A 17,726-nucleotide genomic window follows, 5' to 3' on the forward strand; every position below is an offset into this window, starting at 1 on the left:
ATGGAGCTGGGAAAACTGGTTCCAAAATGGATACAGGGTCTTCCCTGGTGGTCCAGGGACTAAGACTCCATGTTCCCAATGCAGGGGGCCCGGGTTTGCAGGCTGTAACTAAAGATCCAGCGCAGCCAAATAAATAAATTTTTTTTTTTAATAAATAAAATGGATATAGAAGAACAAAGGGCCTAGGATGGCCAGCCTCATCTTGAAGATGAACAAAAGAATTGAGGGGAGATCTGCCAGAGAGTAAGATTAATTATAAAGCTAGAGTGATCAAGACAAGGAGACCAGGCTTCCGAAGTATTGTGCTTCTTCATCAGCATTTTCTAGAAGTTCTGCCACTTTGATTTCTATTCCTTTTTTTTTTTTGAAATTTTACTTATAGAATAAAGTTATTTGTATTTATTTTCGGCTGTGCTTGGTCTTCATTGCAGCATGCAGGCTTCCCATTGTGGTGGCTTCTCTTACTGTGGAGCTCGGGCTCTAGGGCGTGGGCGCTTCAGTGCTGGCAGCACGTGGGCTCCATAGCTGTGGCTCCCAGGCTGCGGGATTTTCTCTCAGCTCCTGTGCCATGTAGGATCTTTCCAGACCAAGGATCAAACCCATGTCTCCTGCATTGATAGGAGGATTCTTTACCACTGAGCCACCAGGCGAGCCCTCGGTTTCTTTCTTGACATGTCATTTTAAGAGAGATTTATAAATATACTTATAAATATAAATATTATATCTATAAACATTAGGGTCTTTGTGTTTCCTGAGTTTTTGTGTTTTTTTTTCATTTTATCACTTATAAGGAGAGACTGTTGTCTTACTGTTTCTTTCTCTCCCTATGGAATGTTGTAAAACTTTCTCTGAGCCATGATATATAGTTATTGAAGCAAATATCCCAAGAACAGTTGAAAGGACGGTGCCTTCTCTGTTTCCTTATTTCAGAGTTTGACATTTGTTGTTTCCAGATGTCTCAGTCTCTATCTTCCCATCAGCTTTCTCTTTATGAAAGTCAGGGTATGTGATTTGGTGCATAGAAGCTCATAACTATAAACACTTCAGATGTTTCCTGCCAACATGAGAGATGGAGTGTGTATTTGCTTTTTATGCTTTTTGTGGCTTTGAGGGGATTCTGAAAGATTTGTGGGAACACCATCTGCAACATCATAAACCACTGGGCCCCCTCTGGCCGTCAGATGGTCCAAATATATCTCCCTTATCATGTCTCTAATAACTGATAATAGTAGCTATCCTCATACAAGAGAAATCCTGAGTTGTTTTGTTTTTTTTTGGCTGCACCACATAGCATGCAGGATCTTCGTTATCTGCCCGGGGACTGAGCCCATGCTCCCTGCAGTGGAAGCCTGGGGTCTTAACCACTGGACGACCAGGGAAGTCCCTGAGAAATCCTGAGTCTTGATCTAGTCAAGTTCATTCATTTGAGGGCCTCATTTAAGGAATTCATCCCCATTCCAAGGTCACAATGAAAAATCTTATATATTTTTTGTTGGTATTTTATGTTTCTTGTTCACACATAAGTGAGCCCTATGGCAGTGTTTTTGAACCTTGATACTATGGACATCTGGGGCTGTACAATTTTTTGTTGTGGGTGGCTTTCCTGTGCATTATAAGATGTTTGGCAGCATCCCTAAGTGCCAGCAGCGCACCATAAGTTGTGGCACCAAAAATATCTCTACACAATTAAAAAGCCCCACTCGTCAGTTGATGGCTGTTTGGGTTGTTTCCAGTTCTTGGCTGTGATGAGTAAAGCCTCTATGAACATTCACAGGTCTTTTGTGGACACATAATTCCATTTCTCTTGGTTAAATACATCAGAGTTGAATGGCAGGATACAAAAATATCTCTAGACATGGTCAAGCATAATCTGGGGGACAAAATCACCCCCAATTAAGAACCACTGATCTATCTGGAGTTTATTGTTGTAAATGGCATGAGGTAAGAAGCCACTCATTTTTCTCAATACAGTCAATCAGTTTTACTAAGCAACTCTTCAGACATTTGTGATGCTACTACTATTACACACTAGGTTCCTGTATATGCAGAGATCTTAAGCAAGATCAAACCAGTCCATCCTAAAGGAAATCAGTCCTGAATATTCATTGGAAAGACTGATGCTAAAGCTGAAGCTGCAATGCTTTGGCCCCCTGATGGGAAGAGCCAGCGCTGGGTGTTGGTAATGGACAGGGAGGCCTGATGTGCTGCAGTCCATGGGGTTGCAAAGAGTCAGACATGACTGAGCGACCGAACTGAACTGAACTGAAAGTTGAAAAATATGCATAAAAATAGAAAAGATAAAAGCATGGAAAAATGAGAAAAACAGAGTATTAGTCGAGGAAATCTGGAGAGGGAGAGAGACAAGGGAAAAAATAGTAGGGGACAGATTATCAGATGAATGCGCTTCTCTTGTGGCTCAGCTGGTAAGGAATCTGCCTGCAGTGCGGGAGACCTGGGTTCGATCCCTTGGTTGGGAAGATCCCCAGAGAAGGGAAGGGCTACCCACTCCAGTATTCTGGCCTGGAGAATTCTATGGACTGTATAGTCCATGGGGTCGCAAAGAGTTTGACACGACTGAGCCACTTTCACTTATCAGATGAATAATACATATTCTCAGGCCTGAAGAAGATGAGCTGTCACGTTGAAAAGCATAATAAGTACCCCGCACATTGAATGAAAATGGACCCAAGACTGATACACGAGGCAACCGTGAAATTCCAGGGCCCCCAGGAGGCAAATGCAACCTTGCGAAGAGAGAGGAACACCACACACAAGGCATAAAAAACTTGAAACTGCACCTTATCTTGTGGTGATGACGAAACAAGTGCTTTGACACTTAGGCATCTCCGTGCCCTCCCATGAAGCTGGGCAGGTCCTTGCTGTTGCCTCAGTGAAGACAGAGGATGCCACACAGTGGGGCTTCCCAGGCTAAGTTCAAGAAGGTCACACAGCTTTGTGGTGTCTCTGGAGACACTCACTCCAGTCATTGTGTCAAAGGTCCTGAGGCTGCCACAGAGAAAGCGCAGGTGGAGAGAGCAGAGCTGGAGAGAGAGGGAGGGGAAGGAGGGAGCAGGGATGAAGAAACACCTGCTCCCACTGCCCAGCCCTGGAGCAACACTCGTCACTTCCGCTGCGTCCAGATACAAGGGGGCTCTGTGCCAAGGAAGAGGAAATGACTGACTAGATATAAAGCACCAGTTCAGTTCAGCTGCTCAGTCGTGTCCGACTCTTTGCAACCCCATGGACTGTAGCACTCCAGCCTCCCTGTCCATCACCAACTCCCAGAGTTTACTCAAACTCGTGTCCATTGAGTAGGTGATGTCATCCAACCATCTCATCCTCTGTCATCTCCTTCTCCTGCCTTCAATCTTTCCCAGCATCGGGGTCTTTTCCAATGGGTCGTTTCTTCGCATCAGGTGGCCAAAGTATTGGAGTTTCAGCTTCAGTCCTTCCAATGAATATTCAGGACTAATTTCCTTTAGGATGGACTGGTTGGATTTCCTTGCAGTCTAAAGGACTCTTAAGAGTCTTCTTTTTTCAACTTTATTTTCTGAGATTTTTCATTTCTGTTATCATATTTTAGGTTTTTTTAAAAAGTACTTTCCTTTTTGAGAACTCTTTTGTTTGTTTCGTTTTGGTCACACCATGTGGCTTGTGCATCTCCTGACCAGGGATTGAACCCACACTCCCCGCAATGAAAGCTGATCCAGTTTTAACCACTGGACCTCCAGAGAAGTCCCAGTGAATGTTCTTTTTTAATAGCCTCAGTTTATCTTCCGGGTCCCTTGGACTGCAAGGAGATAAAACCAGTCAATCCTAAAGGAAACCAACCCTGAATATTCATGAGAAGGACTGAGGCGGAAGCTGAAACTCCAATACTTTGGCCACTTGATGTGACGAGCTGACTCACTGGAAGAGACCCTGATGCTGGGAAAGATTGAAGGCAGGAAGAGAAAAAGTGACAGATGACAAGGTGGTTGGATGGCATCATGGACTCAATGGATATGAGCTTGAGCAAACTGGGAGACAGTGAAGAACAGGGAAGCCTGGAGTGCTGCAGTTCACGGGATCAGAAAGAGGCATACAAGACTGAGCAACTGAACACCACCACCATCATCAATCTTCTGAGTTAATAACTTTTCTTATCTCCCTGAAGATAATCATTAAAGTTTATTTTTAACTCAAGTTTTCTCATGCACAGTCTCTGCCTTCTCAGAGTTCCTTCCTCCCTCCTATTCATTGTTATCTTTTTTATGCTAGAGATTTCTCTCAAATATCTGGCCATTGTTGTCTGTTGATTTGCGGTATTAGGATTGAGCAGGAAGTTCGACGGAAGTTCAGAAGTTCAGGAGTTTGAGTAAACTCCGGGAGATAGTGAAGGGCAGGGAAGCAGATCTGCCTCCTACAGTCCAAGGGGTCGCAGAGTCACGACTTAGCAACAGCAACCAGGTGATCGAGGGGACTGTGATCTGCGTGGCAGGACTGCAGCCATCGGCTCAATTTCCATTTCTCACGGATGCCCCCTCTGCACATGCTCCGGCTGGAGCCAGCCTGGTGATGCAGGTGGAGCTTGGGGGCCGGTGCTAGGGCTCGCAGGCTGCCAGCCTCGCCCACTGCCTATCGCCAAGCGCAGGAGGCCAACCCAGATCTCCACCAGGCCTGGATTCCTGATAGAGGGTGATGCCGCCAAGTTTGCACTGCTGCAGTAGGTGCCTCGAAACCCACTGGGACTGAGTCAGCTGGGGAGGGAGGAAGCCAAGAACCTTCTAGAGGTCAGCGCCTCCGATAGTTCGGAGCTCTTTTCCTGCAGCAGGGTGATCCCACCAGCCACCCTAAGGTCCTCCCTTAACCCTTTATGCCAACAGCCTCAACGCCACCATCCCCCCACCCCCTCAATCTTACCCACCCCTCAACCCTCAGTCTTGCTCACCCCCACCCCCCAATCTTGCTCACTCCAAGTTCCTGATCACTGGCCTCTGCCCTGGACTCTGGACACTGACCTTGGCCTTCTCTCTTTTCCTGGCGAAGTGGGCAGTGAGAGGTGCCACTCAAAGTTCTTCCTTGGAGAGCATCCTTCTCCAGGGTCCTTCAGGGCAGCCCACCCCAGCCAGAAGCCCAGCTCTTTCTTAGCCCCCAGGGCCCTCCAGGCAGAGTGGGGCAGGTATAGGCATGTTGGCAACGTGAATCACCAACTCTTGCAGCTTCCCGGGTCCCTCAGTAACCACGTGCAATGGAAGCAGTGCCCTTTAGCACACCATCTCTGTCTTGGTGTTCGCAGGGGCAAGTCAGACTGATCCTCTGGTGCCCCGAGTATTCAGTCTCCTCCAGGGCCCAGAAATGAGCCAAGAACTGTTCCTGGAAAGAGATTGTGTGGGCTCCTGCTTTCTCCCAACAGGTTTTCTCCACTCGAGGAGGAAGATGACAGAGGAAAAGGCTTCCAGTTGCTATGGCTGGGTCACCTCTCTGCAGAGGAGATTGAAAACACAACAGACAATGGCCAGACTATATATGGAAGTAGAATCTGACCCACGCCTGCAGCAACCTGCCTGAAAACCAACCTCTTATTTACAATAACCAGACAGGAAGCCACCCCACAATAGGTCAGACTTGTAGGAAGCCTGATGACTATCTCTAGGATGATTTAGGATAACCCTTGTAATAATTGCCCCAATAAGTGACTGCTTCCTTAATTTTCATCCCCTCTTCCAACTTAGGGGGCTTCCCTTGTAGCTCAGTGGGTAAAGAACCTGCCTGCAGTGTAGGAGACCTGGGTTCGATCCCCGGGTCAAGAATATCCCCTGGAAAAGGAAGTGGCAACCAACTCCAGCATTCTTGCCTGGAGAATCCCATGGACAGAGGAGCCTGGTGGGCTACAGTCCATGGGATCACAAGAGTCGGGGACATGATGGAGCAACTTAACCATCACCTTCCAACTTAGGACCAACCAGAGGAAGCCAAATCTGCTCCCCTAAGCAGTGACATAGGATGTTCCACTTCCGGTCAGCCCTCCCAGAGCACCCCAGGCCGACAGCCTCCATTCAGGGTACACCTGAGTCTCCCCTTTTCAACCCCATAGGCTTTCCCACTCCTCTGCCTGCCTTTGAGCTCTGCCAATCAAGTGGCTGTGGCTGACTCCCTTGCTGGAGCACTCCCTGCCCTGAGGACACCCACCACTTGTTCTCAGTTGCTGGTCTTCACTTTCCCAGAGGGCTGCTAGAACCAGCTAGGAGGAAAGTGGGGTTTCCGAAAGAGAGATGACGGAGGTGCTGCGGTCAGGGGTTGCTGGAGCACCTACAGTCTCTGTCCATCCACCGGGAGTGGACTAGGTGTGCAAGTGCAGTGAGCTCCCGGGCAGAGGGAGCAGCCCAGCCCAGCTCTGAAACCATCCTCTGCTCTCCCCAGAGGCCAAACTCTATCCCACTTTGGCCCTGTAGCCGAATGTCCATGCCAAGGAGAGGGCTGTGCCCTTTAGTCGCTCTGATCAGCTTGGTGTCTTCCTCCCAACCGCCCTCCAGATAGACATTTTCTCAGACATTTCCCCATCACTGACAGCTCTCAGGGCCTGATCTGAGAGAGCCTGAGAGACCTAGTCCTGGGCTAGGGAGAATACCTCAGGGTCACAGCCCTCTCTCCTCCCCTGATCACTTTCAGAGGCAGGACAAAGGTGGGAGGTGACTGGATTCCCTTTGCCTGAGCTGAGAGTAAAGGGTAGATCAGACAGGTTGGGTCAATTATGCTGCAGTAACAGGCAACTCGAAAATGCCAGTAGTGGGACTTGCCTGGTGGTCCTGTGGTTAAGAATCCACCCTACGATGCAGGGGACGTGGGTTCGATGCCTGGTCAGAGAACTAGGATCCCACAAGTCTCAGAGCAACTGAGCCCATGCTCTTCAACCAGAGAGAAGCCTGCACACTCCAACTAAAACCTGATGCAGTCATAAATATAAAAAATTAAAATGCCAGCAGTGTAAAACCACAAGGCCTCTGCTCAGCCACTCCACATGCCTTGCTCTATGCTGTCCTTGGAAGTGAATTACCCACTCTACCCACAGTCCAGCATCAGAACCTGTTATCTGGCCCCTCCCCACTGCAGAGGGGACAGGGAAGTTTGATTTTCCCATGTTATGGATGTGCAATAGAAAAAGTCTCACAAAGAGGGCTTCATTGTTGGCCCAGCCTCCTGTACTCCGTAAGAGTCTAATCCTGACCTCCTTTCTCTTTTTCATAGCAGTAAAATCCACGGCACACCAGCAAGAGCCATTGTGTGTGCGCTGAGTGTGCTCAGCCAGTCTCCTGTTGATGGACACCTGGTGTTTTCAACCTGCGTGTGATCACAAGCAATAAAATGGATAATCTTGCTTGCGCCTTTGTTCACACATCAACAAGTTACTTAAACTTTCTGTGATTCAGTTTCTCATCCATAAATAGGGATAAGCGTACCTAATCAAGGGTGGTAAGAATTAAAGGTCATATATACTGAAGCATTTAGTATGATGCCTGGCATCCAAGGGACTCGATAAGCTTTAACAATTATTATCATTATTTGCAAGGGCAGCTATAGAGGGCTGGGGGACGAATGCCTCTTCAGTTTTGATCCACACTCCCTGAACCCAAAGTCCCCAGCTGGCAGTGCCCATTCAGGCCTCTAGTCAGTTTCCCCAGCCACCCACCCAATGGCACTGCTCTCAGCCATTCTGTGCTCCCAGGCCTCCCCAAGGCATTCCGTCCTGATGCTGGAGCCACACCTGCTCTGACACCACTAATGGCCCCTAAGTAGGGCCTCTGGGTGTGGGATGGGTGCATGCAGGTATTTCTCTGTCAAACCACCATCCCTGCAGCATGCAGGCAGGTCACCTTAGTCACCACACAGAGGCCTCCCCCTGGGCCCTCAGGTGACATTTCCTGGATGTCTCAACCTGTTATGAGTCCTCTCATAAGAAACGAGAAGCTGGGACTTCCTGGTGGTCCAGTGGTTAAAAATCTACCTTCCAAAACAGGAGATGAGGGTTCCATCCCCGGCCTGGGAATAAGAACCCACATGCTGCAGGGCAACTGAGCCCGCAACTTGAGAAAACGTGCGCCACACGGAAGATCCAGCACAGCCAAGGTTTAAAAAAAAATTAATTTAAAAAAGAAATGAGAGGTAGACTTCCTGAGAGGTCAGATTTCCTACTTTGAGCAGGAAGCTCTGATGCTGGGCAAGGCTTCCCGGAGAAGGGTCTTCTCCTCCAGGCTGAACTACAGAGGGCTGCCCATGGCCCCTTCCCTCCAGCCATTCCTGGGAGCCCCGAGAGCCCCAAGCTATTTGCACCCCAATGCCTCCCCACTGTGGACACCCCACAGCCAGCTCACCCAGGCTGGGCTGTTCTCTCTGCCCAGCTAACAAGGATGGGAAGAGAAGGCAGCAGGCAAGCCACCTGGATCACTGTGCTGCTCCCATGCCTGGGATGCACAGGGAAGCAAGGAGAGCCCCACCTGAGCACACGGCTGACCCTCCCACCGCCCCAGCCAGGGCTGCTCTGAGCCACTCAGCTCCTCTCCACATCCCTCCTCTCGGCCAAGGGCCCCTGAGCTCCTGCTGTCCTGCACAGGGGCCCTCTGGCAGGTGGCTGGCTGAGATCAGAAAACATGTTTATTTAAGTGAGCCTGTCTCTCTAGACTGTGTGGACATCCAGGGCAGGGACCATAGTTAATTTCTCTTCCTGTTTTTTTTTTTTTTCTTTCCCCTCTTTGTTTTTGGAGTTCAGTAAACGCAGACCAACCCAAGGGCTTCAGGAAGACACCGATTATGTTTTGAAAGCGAAAGTGTTAGCTGCTCAGTTGCACGGACTCTTTTCAATCCCAGGGACTGTAGCTCACCAGCCTCCTCTGTCCATAGAATTCTCCAGGCAAGAATAGTGGAGTGGGTTGCCATTCCCTCTTTCAGGGGATCATCCCTACCCAGGGATCAAACCTGGGTCTCCCACATATGAGGCAGATTCTTTCCTGTTTGAGCCACCAGGGAAGCCTGATTGTGTTTTAGGATCCAAGTATCCCGGAGAAGGCAATGGCACCCCACTCCAGTACTCTTGCCTGGAAAATCCCATGGACGGAGGAGCCTGGTAGGCCGCAGTCCATGGGGTCGCTAAGAGTTGGACACGACTGAGCGACTTCACTTTCACTTTTCACTTTCATGCATTGAAGAAGGAAATGGCAACCCACTCCAGTGTTCTTGCCTGGAGAATCCCAGGGACGGGGGAGCCTGATGGGCTGTGGGGTCGCACAGAGTTGGACACGACTGAAGCAACGTAGCAGCAGCATCCCAGCCAGTTGCCCCGGCCCTCCCCAAACCTGAGAGCCCGAGAGGATCAGGGAGGTCCCTGCCAAGAAAACTCAAGGCTCACTGCTTCTCTCTTGGAAGTTTTATTGGTCCTGGGGAAAGGAAGAGCAGGCAGCCCCCTGCCTCACGCAGAGAGTGCCACAAGCCCTCACTGTTTCCCATTGCCGTTGATGGGCCGGTTCATGTGCTCCAGGGAGGCCAGGAAGGCCTTGAGCTTGGGCCGGGAGTTGAGACGGGCCACGTAGGCTGAGAGCAGGGGGAAGGAGTCCAGACAGCTGGGGGCCAGGACCTGGTGAATCCGAAGCAGGTCCAGCAGGTTGTAGTCCGCAAAGGAGATCTGCAGGGCAGAGCAGGATGGGACTCAGGGGGCGTGGAAGTTGGGGGGCAGGGCGCCCAAGGCAGTCCCCAGCTTTGCTGAACCCATGACTCCCGTGCTGTCTCTGCACGGCTGTGCCATCTGGACAGAGCGGGGTGCAGAAGGGGCGGGGTGGGGCCAGCTCACCTGGTCGCCCACGATGAAGGCCTGGCCACCCTTGTTCTGGGACAGCAGGGTCTCGAAAGGCTTCAGGTGCTGGGGCAGCGCCTTCACATAGTCCTCCTTGCCCGCCTCCTGCCAGAGAGAGGCCGCTGGGTATCATCCTCCTGGCCCTGGCATGCTGCCATCCCGTCGCGTCCCGTCCCCGCCCCTGGGGATGAGAGGATGGCCACTCGCCCAGCCCTGCCCTGCTCTCCTCACCTCCCCCCCAGGCTATTGCCACATCCTGTCCATTTCAGAGGCTGAGTCTCCTCTTGTCCAGTCTTGTCATGATCGCTCCCCAGCCTTGCAAAAGCCTCACAGGATCTTTCCAGATCGCACAGACACCGCCCTGCTTAGACCCCCCAAAGCGCATCTCCAAGCCAGCTGGCCGAGGCCTTCAGGAGCGGGCCTGCTGTCCCTCCAGCTCCATTCATCTCCTGACACTCTCATTTGCTCGCACACAGAGGCACACCCTGCCTCTGCGAAACTGCTCCCAAGTGCCCAGATGTGCCCTGCGCCTGCACACTTCGTGCATCCGAAAGTACCAGCATCCCTTCCAGAAGCTCCTCCTTCTGCACCTGCTCCAGGAAGCCCTCCTGACCTCCCCGGGCTGAGGATCAGGGAACCGCCTCTGGCTGGTCGTCTCCTGTCCTAGCACCGCTCTGCAGTGCACTGCTACCTGACCAGTCCCTCCCCCAGGCAGGGAGGCAGAAAGGTGTGTCTGGTCTACAGTGGCTCTTGATTCCCACCCCCCCACCCAGAACCAGAAGCAGCCCCAGGCGGGGATCAGCCAGAGCCACAAGAGGGGGGCAGTATAGGGTGAGAAGGAAAAAGCCCCTTTCTTTCTTTGTCCTCCGTGTCCACCCCGACACCTGCGCTTACGTAGTTGGTGTAAATGAGGGAGACGTATTTGCAGCGAAGGTCCTCTACACCGTCATTCACCATGTCCACCAGGGCCGCCTCCTGCTGGTCCTTCCCATACAGCCCTGGGGTGGCGGGAGAGCAGAGGGCATGAGTGGGAGCCTGAAAGCCACGGCAACATGACCCCCCAGCGCCCTGCAGCCAGGCCATGTGGCTGCCCGTGCCCCTGGGCCAGGCAGGAGGGAGGAGGATGCGCAGGAAGAAAGGGGCTGAGTCCGCGCCCGGAATTCAGGGCAGGTGGCCCCACTCTAAGGCAGGGATCTTCCCAACCCAGGGATCGAACCCAGGTCTCCAGCACTGCAGGTGGATTCTTTACCAGCTGAGCCACAAGGGAAGCCCAAGAATACTAGAGTGGGTAGCCTATCCCTTCGCCAGGGTATCTTCCTGACCCAGGAATGGAACCGGGGTCTCCTGCATTGCAGGTAGATTCTTTACCAACTGAGCTACCCGGGAAGCCCTAGATAATCTCCACACGCCTCCATTCCACAGGGTGGCTGGGCGATTTGATTGACATGGAGGAGGCTCAGCAAGTGCTCAGGAAGGCTGGCTGATGCCTGCCGCCCCAGCCTGGGCTGAGCCACTTGCAGTGCCAGGACTCACCGAGGGTGCGGCCCAGGTGCCGCAGGATGGCATTGGACTGGTACAGCGTGAGGTCTCCGTCCTGGAACTTGGGGAGCTGCCCGTACAGCTGGGGGGACGCACAGCTCTGTCAGAGACACTGAGCTCGGCTGCCCCTCACCCCAGTGTTGCGCCCCCCACCCGCCCCCACAAGGTCCATCCCCTGAGCCGGGGACGGGACAAAAGTACTCACGCAGGAGGCCTTGAGTGGGCCCTGCAGCCAGCTCTGCATGGCTACGACCTCCTCCTTCCAGCTCTGGCCCTGGTCGGCCAGCAGCATGCGCATGGCCTCGCAGCGCCCTGAGGGAGGGGAGGACGGGGCAATGAGGGTGGGCAGTGCCCTGGGCAGGGGCCAAGGGGGCTGGGGACTGCTCGGAAGACCTCACAGCACACGGCGGAGGGGCGGGCCAAGGCCGGGAGGCTAGAAGTACGCTAGCCCGGGCAGCTCCGGGGCCCAGGAAGGAGGCTCGAGTTAGTAGCCACGTGATGCCAGGGAAAAAAACGGGGGTGTGGGCTGCAGCCCTCAACTTCTGGCTCCCCTCCCGCCCCACCCCCACCGTCCCAGGTCCCTACCTTGAACCGGGAAGTAGACGATGGTGTAGGGAGGCACTGCAGGATGCACAAAGAAGCCAGTTAGCGGCGGGAGAGGCCTGTTCCGGGGAAGACGACACCGGCCCGTCCTCCCCGGGGGTTCCATCCCCGGCTCTGGGCGCTCTAGCCCGCCCCCTCGAGAGCCCCACCTGCCCCCCCAAACACCCTGGGCGCCCCCCTCGGAATCCCTGGGAGCCCCAGGCAACGGGGAACTCACTCCTGGAGTCGGGGAAGTCGGTAAAGGTGGCGGCGGCAGCAAAGCTCCAGCGCGCTCGGCGGCGGCCTGAGCCTTATAGCGCTGGGCGCGCCCCGCCCCGCCTCTCCCCGGCCAGGCCCGGCTCGGCTGGCCGGCCCGCCCCCCGTGCTGAGTCACGGCTCTGGCCAGGAGCCGCTGCGCCGCCGCCCCCCGCCCCACCGCTTAATCTCCATCCCCTGGGGGCCCGCAGCTCGCCGGGACCGATTGCTGAACGTCCGCCGGGCTCTGATGGCCGAGGGCTTCCAGAACCCGGAGGGTCCGCGCGGTCCGACCCCTAGTGGGGTCGTAGACCCCAGACACGCAAACCCCTGCGTGTGGACACTTGTTCCACAGACAAAAGGCAGATGCTGCACACAAAGACGGAGACACACCCCTGTGCACCGAAGCGCGCACACCCAGCTCACGCCCTAGGTTGGCTTTTCAGACCCGTGGACCGTTTGGAGGCCACCGTGGGTTTCTTGTATGACTCATGTGCCCTGCTGCCCCTTCCTTACCATTTTTATCTGAATTAATTAATTTAAACATGAATTGGGCTTCCCAGGTGGTGCTAGTGGTAAAGAACCTGCCTGCCAGTCCAGGAGACCCTGGTTCCATCCCTGGGTTGGGAAGATCCCTTGGAGGAGGTCATGACAACCCACTCCAGTATTCTTGCCTGGAGAGTCCCGTGGACAGAGGAGCCTGACAGGCTGCAGTCCATGGGGTCACAGAGTTGGAAAAGACTGAAGCGACTGAGCACACACACAAATTAATTCTCACTTCAGCTCAGATATGCCTGCAGAGGGAACCTGTCTTACTCTCGTAAGTGGAAGCAAGCACCACTTGTGACAAGCACTTAACTGTAAAAACGCGACCCGAGAACGAAATGGTTTTGTAAATCGCAGACAACGGGACACCGTGTGTGTGTGTGTGTGTGTGTGTGTGTGTGTGTGTGTGTTAGTTGCTCGGTCCTGTCCGACTCCTTGTGACCCCATGGACTGTAGCGCACCAGGCTCTGTGGTGCATTGAATTCTCCAGGCAAGAGTACTGGAGTGAATTGCTATTTCCTTCTCCAGGAGATCTTCCTGACCTAGAGATCAAACTCAGGTCTCCTGCACTGGAGGCACATTCTTTACGGTCTGATCTTCCCTTTTCAAACGTGCCACTAACAAGGTTAGGTGTTTCTGGCACAATAACACCCAGCTGATCAGCGTCCTTCAGTTCCATCAGGATTGAGAGCGATTTTAAAGGATTCCAGGACAAGCATCCAAGCTATTTAACCCCAACCGTCCACCTGGGAGCCCCTTTCCAAGTTGTTCAGGCACTACTCTGGGTCTCCCTTTTGGCAGTGATGGAGAAAGCTTCAGAGAGGGGTGTCCAGGTGGTGTTTCATAAGGACCCCTCCCCTAGAGCTGGCCTGATGCAGAGGAGCCAAGCCCCAGGCAGGACACCTTGGGTTGGGTCCTGGGCAAGTTCTCCAAGCACATCCAGGTGGAAGCTTCTGGACTTGGTGACTGTGTGGGGAAGGAAGCCTTATGGGAGATGGAGAGGGGGACCCAGGAGGAGAGGCAGCCACTGGGAGGACATCCAACATCGTGCTGGACCTGGTGAGTCCAGGTGTTTGTGGGATTGGGGTGGCGGTCGGGGCAGAGGCAGAAAGAAAACCCAGACAGGAGTCAGGAGAACCACATTCCTGCCTAAGGACCAGTGCGCCTCTCCTGACCCCCTTGACATCTCCTGCACCCCGACCCTGCCCCACCCCAGCAGGGATTCTTCAGAGGCCATGCAAAGCTTGAACAATATCGTCAGTATGTAACTTTCTAAGTGGATAATGAAACAATCATTTCCTTATACATCACCACTGGCCCAGGCAGAGGAGGTACAGGCAAGGACAGGCACTGCTCTGAGGCAGTCAGTTCTGGCCCCCGGAAGGGCTGGGCCAAGCCATCAGCACAGTCCTTGGGCCTTAGCACACGCTCCAGGTTCCCACCCGCCAGGGGCCAGCACTTAGAGTCTCTGCTCCTTCTCTACTCACGACCCTCTTCCCTCAGGTCCCACCAATACCGTCTTCATCCCTTAAGGCGCAAAACTCTTTTTCTTCTTTTTCTTCCAGAAGAGCTCCCTTTGCTTATTTGACCTGAGCTAAAAGTCACCTGAAATTTGCCTCCCCCGGTTCTTAACATGCAGTATTCAATGAGCTACAAAGAGCAAAGAAAAACATAAACAGTTGCAATTTTATATCAAAAACAAACTTCCTGCCCATTTCCCTTCCTGCTACACTCTCCCTTTGCAGCATTTTCCACAGCCCTGAGGAGGACCACATGCCCCCACCTGCAAAGACACAGCCACACCCGCACAACCCTTTCACACACATCACACTCAAACACACCTGCACACCCCCACGCACAATGATCGGGACTAGAATCTCACCAGGCACCGCAGAGGCCCCCTCCTCTGGGGTCTCGAGGGCCTGAGAGGGACAGCCAGACCTCAGTCTTCCTGTACAGGCAGGGTGCTTGCTGCTGTTCAGTTGCTCAGTCGTGTCCGACTCTCTGCGGCCCTGTGGACTGCCGCACGCCAGGCTTCCCTGTCCATCACCATCTCCCGGAACTTGCTCAAACTCATGTCCATTGAGTCGGTGATGCCATCCAACCGTCTCATCCTCTGTCGCCCCCTTCCCCTCCTAGGTCTGGGCAATTGAAGTGGGGGGTTGAGGTGGACGAGATTGGGGGGTGACCCTGGCTGGTGTTCCCCGCCCCAACCTGTCCTGCTGTGGCCCCAGCCCCAGACTCTGTCCCTTTCCCACGGTTCTGAGTAGACTTAACTCAATCTCCCTGATTGCCCCTGGGTATACAGGAGCATTTGTCTACCCCTAGTCTCCTTCCCTGTGCCATGTGGATCTTAAGAGATCTCCAGGGTTCGTTTTATTTTTTCAGGCAGGGCTTTATTGGGGCCTCTACCCAGGTTCAATCCCTGGGTCAGGAAGGTCCCCTGGAGGAGGAAATGGCAACCCACTCCAGTGTTCTTGCCTGGAGAATTCCACAGACAGAGGAACCTGGTGGGCTACAGTCCGTGGGATCCCAAAGAGTCTGACACGACTGAGCGACTAATACTTGCAGTTTTATTTCCGGGTAACAGCAAGGGAGATGGAGAACAGAGCAAACCACAGTTCCCCTTGCTCTCTGGCATGTTGTGGGGGCAGTGGTGCTGAGCTTGTTCCTTATATTGAGTGAGGGTAGGAGGGGTGTGTCCAGGGGTCAGGCCGGAGGGCTGGCCTAGGTGTTTTCTCCACTCCTCTGGTGGTTTCCGGGTTCATTTCAACTTGTCTCATCGCTTTCTCCTCCCACGGCGCAGTCGCAGGGCCATCCTGGGCCGTTCCTGCCTGCTGGACCTCAAGGGTGTGTGTGGTGTGTGTGTAGCACGCCTGCTCCTCAGATTCTGGTCCAACGTCACTGCTCGTCTGCTCTGGCTCCGCCCTCCCCCTTTGTGTGCATGTAGTTAGTTCCGTGTTCCCTTTATCCCCACATTTCATTCTGCTGCGTCCCAGGTATGTGAACCCTCGATTTACATAAGTAGCGCCAGGCTGCTGTCCCAAATGGCTGCTCCAGCCCGCCCCAAACCCCAGCTACTCTTCAGATGCATTCCTACCCTTCAGACTCATTCCAGACCCACGTACCCCCAACACGCAGCATCAGCAGCTTTGGAATGTTTGCCAGTCTTATTGGTATAAAGTTGTTCTAAATGGCATCCCTCTTTCCTAGGATCTGCATCATCTCGTCCCATGCACCTTGAATTTTGCTTTCCTCTTCTGTTTTGCCCTTCATATCATGACCATTTTCTATTCGATTTGCTGCCTATTTCTTGTTGATTTGCAGGAGTTTATTCTAGATATCGGGCTTCCCTGGTGGCTCAGACAATAAAGAATCTGCCTGCAATGATGGAGGCATTGGGTTCCCATCTGGGTTGGGAAGATCCCCTGGAGAAGGGAACAGCTACCCACTCCAGTATTCTTCTTGCCTGGAGAATCCCATGGACAGAGGAGCCTGGAGGGGTACAGTCCTTGAGGTCACAAACGTTTCAAGCATCACAAAAACCTTCTCTGTTCAGTCTGTCTCTTCCCTTTGTTCAAGATGTCTTTCTTTAAACAGTGTAATCAGGAGGGGTTTTCTCTGGGGGAGTGGATTGCTTGTGTTTTGTGCTTTTGAAACTTTGTTTAAAAATCCTTTAATTTCTGAATGTTTTTATTTTGTTCTGTGCTGTTTTTAGCTGTGCTGAGCGGCATGCATGCGGGATCTTACTTCCCCAACAAGAGTCGGAACCTGTGCCCTTTGCATTTGAAACATGGAGTCCTAACCACTGGGCCACCAGGGAAGTCCTATTACTGCTTGTTTTAATGACAGGAGAGAATACATGGAACATTTATACTTGTGTGACTTGTAAGAGGCAATATTTACTAGTTAGGTCACACAGCTTGGGGATTAATAATAAAAACAACTTTAAAAAAAAGTCTTTAATTATGGCCCTGGATTACAATAATATGCTCCTATGTTTTCTTTTATTAACTTTGTCAAGTCACTTTCAGATTTACACCGTCAGTCATCAAGAGGCCACCTTGCCTGTACTGTCAGGGAGGAATTCACCTCGCCAACACCATCTACTGAACAATGTACTGACTTACATATTGAGCTCCTGAAGCTGTCGGGTCAGTTCTGTATTCTGTTCTGTGTCTGTTCCTTGGCCAGTGCCATAATTTTTCAAAAAATATTTATTTAGTTACTTTACACATTTGGCTGTGCCAGGTCTTAGTTGAAGCACATGGGACCTTTTGGTTCCAGCTTGTGGCATGCGAACACGTGCGAGCAGCCCAGGATCGAACGCAGGCCCCTGTACTGAGAGCAAGGAGTCTTAGCCACTGGACCACCAGAGAAGTCCCTGTAATTTTTTTTTATTATTATTACTATAACCTTACAGGGCTTCCTTAGTAGCTCAGACAGTACAGAATCTGCAATGCAAGAGACCTGGGTTCAATCCCTGGGTTGGGAAGATCCCCTGGAGGAGGGAATGGCTATCCACTCCAGGATTCTTGTTTGAGAATCCCATGGACAGAGGAGCCTGGAAGCCCACAGTCTGCGGGGTCACAAAGAGTCAGACATGACTGAGTAACTAACACTTTCACGTTCATGGTCTTACAACTCTAGTAAGGAAACACACACACTCCTTTCCTGAGCCCTCCTCTTCTTGGAAGTTTTTCTTAGCTATTTATGAATCTTTATTCATCTATAAAAATGCTTTTGTGAATTTATCAAATTTCTCCAAAATATCCAAATGAATTTTGATTAGGACTACATTACATTTAGAGATGAGTTTGGAGACAACTCACATTACAGTAACTTTGTCATCTTACCCGATATTATTGTCTGAAAGAAAGTGAAACTTAGTCGATCAGTCGTGTCCGATTTTTGCAACCTGTGGGCTGTAGCCCATCAGGTTCCTCTGTCTGTGGAATTCTCCAAGCAAGGATATTGGAGT

General features: G+C 52.3%; 1 protein-coding gene and 1 long non-coding RNA gene across 2 annotated transcripts; both read right to left on the reverse strand.

Annotated features, from left to right (window-relative positions):
- Positions 1–1,956: 1,956 nt before the first annotated feature.
- Positions 1,957–5,484, reverse strand: LOC147341774 (uncharacterized). The gene is made up of 2 exons (XR_015158001.1): positions 5,001–5,484; positions 1,957–4,739 (listed from the first exon to the last, which is right to left on the reverse strand). It is a non-coding gene; the product is annotated as an uncharacterized LOC147341774 (long non-coding RNA).
- A 3,901-nt stretch (positions 5,485–9,385) lies between these two features.
- LOC147341775 (glutathione S-transferase P) lies at positions 9,386–12,230 on the reverse strand. Its single transcript, XM_086385381.1, has 7 exons — positions 12,183–12,230; positions 11,948–11,983; positions 11,568–11,674; positions 11,357–11,444; positions 10,718–10,821; positions 9,821–9,928; positions 9,386–9,655 (listed from the first exon to the last, which is right to left on the reverse strand). Coding segments are annotated over exons 1-7 (633 nt in total). The 5' UTR covers positions 12,184–12,230; the 3' UTR covers positions 9,386–9,466.
- Positions 12,231–17,726: the final 5,496 nt, after the last annotated feature.

The sequence above is a fragment of the Bos grunniens genome, chromosome 29 (genome assembly GCF_055505025.1).
Source record: "Bos grunniens cultivar Pamir isolate PY7600 chromosome 29, Bosgru_T2T1.0, whole genome shotgun sequence".
Taxonomy (NCBI): Eukaryota; Metazoa; Chordata; class Mammalia; order Artiodactyla; family Bovidae; genus Bos; species Bos grunniens.